The following is a 9256-nucleotide window of genomic DNA, read 5'->3' as shown; positions in this document are numbered from 1 at the left end:
TAAAATTGCTCCCCTTTATTGCATTATTGCTTTATTTCCCTTCTGTTTACATTTGACATGACGTGGAACCCCACAGCCACGTTGGGCGTGGTTTGTAGCGACTGTGCCTTGGCTCCGGCTGCAGTCAGACCCTTCTCAAAATGAAGCCAGGGTCTTGCTGCTTCCTGGTTGACATCTTGGATTTTTGGAGCCAGTGACGCTCTAGCGAGCGACGTAATTAATAGCTGGAGTAGTGTCCGAAATGATACTTTGCCGAGGTGCTCACTATATGGTGCACGACATAGTGCACTATATAGTGATCACTATATAGGGAGTAGGGGGTGAGTGGGTGATTTCGGACACAGCTACTTCCTGGTTGACATCTTGGATTTTTGGAGCCAGTGACGCAAAAATCGTCAGAGGGGGGCGGAGCCATAGGAGCAGCGATTGGTCAGACGGATTGAGAGGCAGGCCCTCTCTGCCCGCCCACATTTACCGCCTTCTGCTNAATAATAATATATTAATTTTAGTTCAAAATAAGCTTGTGTACATTAGTCAATACATCAATTTATTTTATCAAGCACATTGTTTGGATTGGAAGGCATTTAATGGTGTGAATCAACTGTTAAAGTTGTTAAAATTGCTCCCATTATTGCATTATTGCTTTATTTCCCTTCTGTTTACATTTGACATGCTGTGGAACCCCAAAGCCACGTTGGGTCATGTGGGCGTGGTTTGTAGGGGCGTGGTTTGTAGCGGCTGTGCCTTGGCTCGGCTGCAGTCAGACCCTTCTCAAAATGAAGCCAGGGTTTTGCTGCTTCCTGGTTGACATCTTGGATTTTTGGAGCCAGTGACGCAAAAATCGTCAGAGGGGGGGCGGAGCCATAGGAGCAGCGATTGGTCAGACGGACTGAGGCGGGCCCTCTCTGCCCGCCCACATTTACCGCCTTCTGCTCGCTTCATCTGTATGGTCGCTGCTGTCAATCAAGCCAGCCACGCCCCTTGCCCCGCAAAATTTTGACCATGAAAACCAATTTTTTAAAAAATCCTGAGCTGGAGGAATGCAGTATTTCTTGATCTGTGATCACTTCTTTTCCAATTCATTTATATGGGAGCCAGGGCTTTTTGGAGCCACGACTAGCGGACGTAGTGATATTGCAGGTTTTTGACACTTTCGGGTTGGCTTCATTTTTCAAGGCCGGTTGCTACGTCCATCTTTTATACAGTCTATGGCTGTACACTACTATACGGTGCATTGTGGGATATTTTGAGTGCACTATATAGGGTGTAACATTTGTAACTTAACATTCGGACACCCCTACAAAATGGCGTGCACCCTATACAGTGCACTATATAGGGCATAGGGAGTGATTTCAAACACAGCCCCGGCTTCATTTTCTCATTTTCTCAGTGCAGAAACCAATGGGTGATGTCACGGTAGCTATGTCCATCTTTTGTAGTCTATGCTTCACAGTAGCTGCAGTAGTTCTAAGCTGAACAGTGTACATCTGCTCTCATGTCCATTTAAAAACATTTTACTAGATTATAATAGAGGCCCCACTGTAGGAACTCTGATGCAACTAAAGTCAGTAGACAGTACCACAATTCACATCCTTTTTTTCCCCCTGAAATATATACAAACCTGAATGTGCACAGAGCATGCTGGAATAGTGTTTGTAGATCAGCCAGAGCCACTTCATTTTTTTCCCATTTACAGAGCTGTGTACACCCACAGCATACACACAGAGAAGGAACAGCTGGTGGACTGTTAGAGATTCACAGAGTTTGACTGAAAGTGTATTGGAAAAGAATCACTGACTCAGTCTTAAATGAGTGGCCTTCCTTCCAAAGACTGTGGTGTCCAAAAGCTGTCACTGCTTCCTTGTAGGTCTGTGCTTTCCTCATGCCTGATTCAAGCCCAACGCTCTGCATCCTAACCACTTTGGAACTGACCTTGGGAGGGAGACAACAGAGTTTACTCTTAATAAGTTTCCTCCCTGTGACCATTCAGTCCATGATTTTACATCATGGGAAATCAAAGTAATAGTTCTGCAGCTTTAAGGACCTGAGGGGTCTTTTTTCTCTGAACTGTGAACTTTATAGTGTGTGTGCCTGAAGTGCAGCCTTTTCCAAGGTCCCACTATTCAATACTGGTACCTCATAATTCCTTTTTATTGACTGACTGACATGACTGATCTGACTGTACATATCATTGTTTATATAGTACATTCTACAATCTCCAGACATGTGGTTGCAGATAAATCAGTTTTTTTTGTCAATGTCTTGAGACTACATATGATCAAAACTGAGGATAATATTATACATTTTACAAGATGTGTGACATATAGTAGACACATTTCAAGGATAATTAAAACCATTAACATGCACCTTACCACAATTTGGAGCCACAGCAAACTTTTCAAATACTTGATTTTTAATAACTTAGTTTCTCTTGAACAAACAGAAACCTTCAAATCAAGCAGTGACTATTGTTATTTGCTGTCAGATTGTACACATCATAAGGAGACATGCCATATTGACCCGTACCTGCAATCTGAAACAAATCCTCTGTCAAACTAGCCTGTGTGCTAACAGAATAATGTAGACATGCAAATGAAAAAACTGAAAAGCGGAAATTGCAGTATAGTAAAGGAAGGAAAAGCAATGGATGAAAGTACAAGTAGTCAGTATAATTTCTATTTTAACATCTGAACATCACAGCTCATGTTGCATCAATCACTACTTTTTTTCACTGAGATTATCAGTCGTGAACATAGAGTAGTGTAAACCAAAATACAGACATCAGGAGATTGGCATTTTCACTTTGAAAATACAGTAGTGGCAGCCAGTAACCTCTATGTGGAGGCAGAGCAGTGAAAACCAGTTCAGTGCTGTAAAATAAAGCTGCTCTCCAAGTCACCCATAACACCAGTTCCTTTAGCAGCCTTGTATAGAATCATTTAAACAATTTTATAGCTTAAATAAGCTATAAAGCTGTTTGAGACACCCCTGTGGTAAGAAGATCCATACAAAATTATGCCTACCCAAGACACAGTTAAAAAAAACAAAAAAAAAACAAACCTGTGGCTTTTAGTACCATTATTTAAAGTACCATTATTGAACTTTTTTTGTGAATTACATCAGTACCAGTCAAATATTTGGACATCTACGAATTCAATTGTTGTGTTTTCTTTTAACTAAGTTCTACAGAGTAGAAACAGACTAGAAACATTGAAACTATGAAATAAAACATGGCATTATGTAGTAAGAAAAACATGGAAAAATCAAAATATGTTTCAGTATGTTGTTTAGTAGCAGCTCTTTGCAATGATGACAGCGTTGCACACTACAGGACCGTCGCCCAGAATGGGTTCTAACTAACAGGTAAGCCGTGTTATTTATGGACCCCTATAGTGAGGGGATCCAGTGGTTTGTGTCCACTTGTCCCTTTAAAGCACATATGTCAAACTCAAGGCCTGCGGGCCAAATTCGTCCCGCCACATCATTTTATGTAGCCCGCGAGAGATATGTGTTTCTTAATCTGATAGAATAATGGGATTTACATAACATAATATAATGTTATGATTTATGTTATAATAACATAGCAATGTACCCACACATATTTTACTTTTAGGTAAAGGCATGCACAATATTTGTACATAGAATAAATAATAATCAAATGCAGAGACCGTCATTTAATGACAAGTGAAAGAGTCATTACATTTAATACAGTCTTACAGTCACAACCGGGCCTTCGAGGGCAAACATCATGCTGATGTGGCCCGAGATGAACATGAGTTTGACATTGCCTGAGTTTGACTTCAGAGTAAAGGGTCACTGTAAATCAATGTGAAATATTTCTGAGGGATCACCTTTACACTATGATGAAACATTGGTATCCTGGCAGGAATGTTCTCCTCCAGGATGACAGGGCGCCGAACCTCACCAGCAGTCACTCAGTGCTTTGCATTATTCATATGCTGTGACTCTGACAGACAACAGCTCTTAACCCAACTGAACACCTGTGGGAGGTTTGGGACCAACGTGTTACACAGCACTTCCTACAACTTTCATCAAAACGCTCGATGAGGGAATATATTTTGGAGGAACGCTGTTCATTCCTCCAGTAAAGTTCCAGAGACTTGGAGAATCAGTTTCAAGATGCACTGCAGCTGTTGTGGCTGTGCTTGGTGGAACACCACATTACTGAGACACTGTGTTGGTTCTTCCTTTAATTTGCCACACATTTGTTTGGTATTTCCTCAAACTATTTAAATGTCTGCTGAAAAAGCTCTAGGTGATACAACCTTATAAAGCTGGTTGGTAGAATGAAGAATACTCTAAGTTGTTATCAAAGCTAAAGGTGTTTATTTGTTGTTGTTGTTTTTGTTGTTGTTGTGATTTAATAGTTTTGGTGTCTGCAGTCATGCTCTACACACTAAAATAGTAAAACTAATGATAAACCCCTGAAAAAGCAGGCTTGTCCAAACCTTTGACTGGTTCTGTATGTGTTTGCTAAAGTTCCAGTTTACTTCACAGCTGTGTTGCTTTCTTCTCCTCCATCTGTGCCACCACACTGCGCAGTTTGTCCACCAGCACTGTAGAAGAGAAAAATTACCATTGACTTATTATCCAATCGAGTTTTTTCCCCCCCATGTAGACAGCTCTCGGGAATTTAGTTTTTCTTTTCTGTTAGTGGAAAAAAAGTCCACTCTATGTAAATATACAGTACCGACAAACAGAAAGGTAACAAAAGGTTACAGAACAAGTTAATTAAAACTGGTAATTTACCTCCAGCAGATGGCCTCTGGAAGCTATCATAGGCCCGGCAGTCTTCGATCAGCTGCCGCAGTGGCTCAGGACAGTCATCGGGAAGTGGTTCTTGATATCTCTCTTTGCACACTTTTTGATAAATGTCTTTGTCTGAATGCCCTGGAGGAAGTGTGAGAATTCTTTAAGAGCAGAAGTACAAGGCATAAATCCATAGTTAACTTAGCTGTATTTTTAGTTATGGTAGTGCTGTGGCTCTATGGTTGGTTATCTCAACAACTACTGGATGGATTACCATTAAAATTTGGTATACATATTCATGTTCCCTAAACCTACTGCTGGTGATCCTCTGAAGCCAACATTTTTTGTTTCTGTAATTGAATACTTGTGTTTATGACCAAACACAAGTAAAAACAATGGCATTCCCATTAGCTTCTGTAGTGATAGGTCCCTAAATGCCATCGGAACTATCAGGCTGTAATGTGTGGAGGGGGCTGGGGGGAGACAATAAAGGATTGGACCAGGGCACAGTGTGTGCGTGAGTGATTGTCATGTTGACTATACTGAAGGTTTATTGTTGTACCTAAGAACAATAGAACAGCCTCAGCTGTACTTTGTATTTGGGGCTCTTTAACAATTGTTAGCAAGCTTAAAATTAATATTATTTTTCTAGTGAAAATGTCCACCCCAGTATATACCTCAGCCAAAGTCCAACCTTTATCATTGTTAAAACAGCCACTTTCAGGCTATAGCAGTGATTGTGCATATCAGAGGTCAGCACGGTGGTTCAGTGGCTAGCACTGTTGCCCCATACCAGGGTTCAAATCTCTCTTGGAGCCTCTCTGTGTGGAGTTTGTATGTTCTCCCTGTTCCAGCGTGGGTTCTTACCAGGTTCTCCAGCTTCTTCCCACAGTCCAAAAACATGCTGAGGTTAATTGATGATTCTAAATTGGCTGAAGGTGTGAATGTGAGCATGCATGGTCGTTTGTCTCTGTGTAGCTCTGTGATAGACTGGTGACCTGTCCAGGATGTACCCTGACCTTTGCCCTATGCCAGCTGGGATAGAACCACCCCCCTCATTTGGATCTCTGATTTGAGTTGTGTTTGTGCACTGTCTTACAGCTGCAAAGGAGGCTGAATTACATTGTAATGACTGTGCTGAGCTGCTCAAACTCCAGGCATGTCTGAAGGACATAAAGGCCTGGATGACCTGTAACTTCTTTCATTTAAATTTAGACAAAACTGAGGTTATTGTATTTGGCCCTAAACACCTCAGAAACGCAATATCGAACTAGATAGTTCTCTAGATGGCATTGCCTTGGCCTCCAGTTCTACTGTAAAGAACTTTGGAGTTATTTTTGACCAGAACATGTCGTTCAATAGACACATAAAACAAGTTTGTAGGACAGCCTTCTTTCATCTACGTAATATTGCAAAAATCAGGAACATCCTGTCTCAGAGTGATGCTGAGAAACTTGTCCATGCATTTATAACTTGTAGATTGGACTATTGTAATTCCTTATCATCAGGATGTCCCAATAACTCAATTAAAACCTTCACCTGATCCAAAATGCTGCAGCCAGAGTTCTGACAGGAACCAGTAACAGAGATCATATTTCTCCTGTATTAGCTTCTCTTCATTGGTTCCCTGTGAAACCCAGGATAGAATTTAAAATCCTGCGTTTAGCATATAAAACTCTCAAAGACCAGCTCCATCTTATCTTACCTTACCATGAGCCATGTGATGACGTGTTGTAAACTGTGCTATATAAATAAAATTGACTTAACTTGACTTGAGTGCACTCACCTTAATGTGTAAAAGCACTGAAAAAGTTAGTCACAAATTGTAAAGAAGAGAACAGTTATCTAAAGAAATATTTGTTTTCAGCAGCAGTAGAAAACGAATCTCGCTGATGAACATTAGTGACTACACATTACTGCTGGAAAAACTGCAACCTTCAGAGTACTCTGCAGATACACACCTTCAAAAGGTATCCTACGGGTCGCAATTTCCCACAGGACGATTCCAAAGCTGAAAGACAAAAAGTCCGAAAGGAATGCTTTCTTTTTTTTTAAATTAGATAATAATTCAATCTTCCTGTCTGTTGGTTCTAGTAGGTTCTATTTACAGAACTGGTCACAAACAGGAAGTCAGCCTTTGAATAGTCTGAGTCACGAGATGCTGGTTGTGAGACATTCATTGTAAAATCCTGTACTGCAGATTTTCAGCAGCTGTACAGGGCAACACTTGGTTGCTGCTCACCTGTACATCTCACACTTTTTGCTGTAGACATTGTTGATGCTGTTGAGCATCTGGGGGGAGGAGTAGCACAGGGACCTGATCTCCTCGTCCTTCGTCTGCTTTTTCAGTGATGTCTCTGTTTTTGACAGCTCAAAGCCTCCCAGCTGAGAACAACAACCACAGTGTTAATGGAGCTGTTGTGTGAGCTGGACGTGATCCAGCATGCCATGCATGGACCCGAGTACCTTGACTCTGTATCCTTCAGCCACTAGGAACTTGCAGCTGTTGATGTATCCGTGAACATTACTTTTTTCTTCTGTCTGGTGCAGTCTACGAGACAACGATAACACTCAGTACATCTTATTCTAATCATGAAATAGCAAACTGTAAATTTAATATAAAGTTATATCTGATTTATGTATTATTTGTGCATGAGTGTAATGAAGTCCCTTGATTTAAAGATTGATACGCTAAAAAAAAATAAAAAAATCAAATTTTCCGGATATATACTGACGTTACAATATAAAGTTGCATATTTGTCTATATTGTCCACTTCTATTTGATATAACATTTGTTCTGGTGCTGCTTAATGTCATGGGCAAATTTACATTTGACTTTTTTTTTTAACTTTGTCTGCGCTGATCAGTTTGTTTTTTCAAATTCCTCACACATCATTCGAAGGAGACAAACAACAAGTCATTGCAAACTGACCGATAGAGTCCTTGTGCTGCATCCAGACACATACGAGCTTTCCTGGTCCAAGACAGTTTGCAATCAGATTTTGCAAGAAGCTGCCGAAGACTTCCTTTCTCACAGTATTCCATGATGATGAGGAACTCAGGTTCGGGACCTATGGACAGTCACATAACAATACTATAATTTGAAGAGTATCAGGCACTATATGATTGAAATGCCACAGTCTACTCACTGCTTTCATCCTGGATACAGATACCAAACATTCGCAGGATGTAGGGTGACTCGAACCGCTTCATGGTGTCAACTTCTTTCTTGAAAACAGACCTCACCTCCCTACAGACGGAGAAAAAGTTTGAGGTGACAGTGAATGTACATGCTAGTATGTAACAACATACTCAAGCATGAGCTCAGATTTATTTCAGTGACCGTTTTCAATTCAAGCCAACATCACTGTGATTTCTACTGAAAATCTGATTTGAACTATAGTAAACAGAAGTGAGTACAACCCTATGCAATATCACCTAAATGTCAAATGATTTGAAATTACATCAAATCTCAATGATTGCATTATTGTTCCATTGAACAGTACCGGAGTACATCCTCTTAGGAGCAATAAAAAACAAATACCTAAGAAAGATGCCTTTGTGAAAAAAAAGGCCCTATTGGACAAAATCAGCCTCTATCGATGGTGTCCAACAGAAAAAACAACTGCTTGCTCTTTGGTACTAAAATACTAGATGAAACTTTACTAAAGAATATGAAAAGAAGCCTGATGGATATATGAGCACAGTCTTTGGTCAGATGAACCATTTGACATCTAAGCGTTGTTGCACAGGGGCATTCACACATCTGTTGTACACTCTATGTCCACACTGATACTTGTTGTACTACATATCTTGTATTCAGTGTATATCCAAATACTATTACCCCTGTTTCATTTACCCGTAGCCTGAAGCTTATGAGTACATCTGTGTGATCTAAACAGCCTTTATTCATACTATGTGATGCAATGAAAATGACATTCCTCCAGCTGTGTACAGCTTTGGAACAAGCACAGTGATAATCATGGGAATAATTGTAGGGATCTGTTTAACAAAACAGGGGTCCGCATTTTAAAATCCAAACTGTATTTCAGAGGAAAAGGTTAATTGCAGTCAGGCAAATACTGATCAAAATAAAAAAAACAACTGTTTTCCTGTGTTTTGTTTCAGGACAGTGTGTGCTGAGCTGCGAGACACACCCTGGGCTGGTGTTCATCGGGTCCATGTATCTCTTGATCGCCACTGCAAATCCATTATATTCTCCTTTGTAGACCTCTGAGGTGGCTGTGGTCATGAAAGGCTTTTTGGGATGTTCGTACTTCAACTCGTCTGGTTTAATCATCCGGATGTCCACACTGGTGACCCTGGGCCTCTTCACTTTAAAAACACAGTCCCAAATTAGATTCAGCATTATCCCAATATTGGCCATGTGACTTGTTAAAGTGTGTTTTAAAACTGCAATAACAATTTTTTGGCCACTTGCAGGCATCAGGGACAAGTTCTAAAACTAAACTTCTAAACTATGACA

The 9256-nt window shown here is 40.5% G+C and overlaps 1 protein-coding gene across 1 annotated transcript; it reads right to left on the bottom strand.

Moving 5' to 3' along the window:
* Positions 1–2391: 2391 nt before the first annotated feature.
* On the bottom strand, positions 2392–9139 carry LOC103372980 (mixed lineage kinase domain-like protein). The gene is made up of 8 exons (XM_008302769.1): positions 8928–9139; positions 7920–8020; positions 7703–7841; positions 7237–7321; positions 7013–7155; positions 6732–6781; positions 4771–4911; positions 2392–4577 (listed from the first exon to the last, which is right to left on the bottom strand). Exons 1-8 carry the CDS (start codon positions 9137–9139, stop codon positions 4513–4515), a joined length of 936 nt encoding a protein of 311 aa, XP_008300991.1. The 3' UTR covers positions 2392–4512.
* Between the last annotated feature and the right edge of the window lie 117 nt (positions 9140–9256).

This window comes from Stegastes partitus, unplaced genomic scaffold (assembly GCF_000690725.1).
Source record: "Stegastes partitus isolate 25-593 unplaced genomic scaffold, Stegastes_partitus-1.0.2 Scaffold1875, whole genome shotgun sequence".
NCBI lineage: Eukaryota > Metazoa > Chordata > Actinopteri > Pomacentridae > Stegastes > Stegastes partitus.
This window is presented reverse-complemented; position numbering and strand designations above follow the sequence as displayed.

Excerpts from the sequence above, each read along its gene's own strand:
- LOC103372980 (XM_008302769.1), bottom strand. The coding sequence starts at position 9,139 with ATGCTGAATCTAATTTGGGACTGTGTTTTTAAAGTGAAGAGGCCCAGG. Across the intron at positions 7,322-7,702 it reads GCAGCACAAGGACTCTATCG|ACTGCACCAGACAGAAGAAA; the intron begins GTCAGTTTGCAA and ends GTTGTCTCGTAG. Across the intron at positions 4,912-6,731 it reads CCGTAGGATACCTTTTGAAG|GGCATTCAGACAAAGACATT; the intron begins GTGTGTATCTGC and ends CACTTCCTCCAG.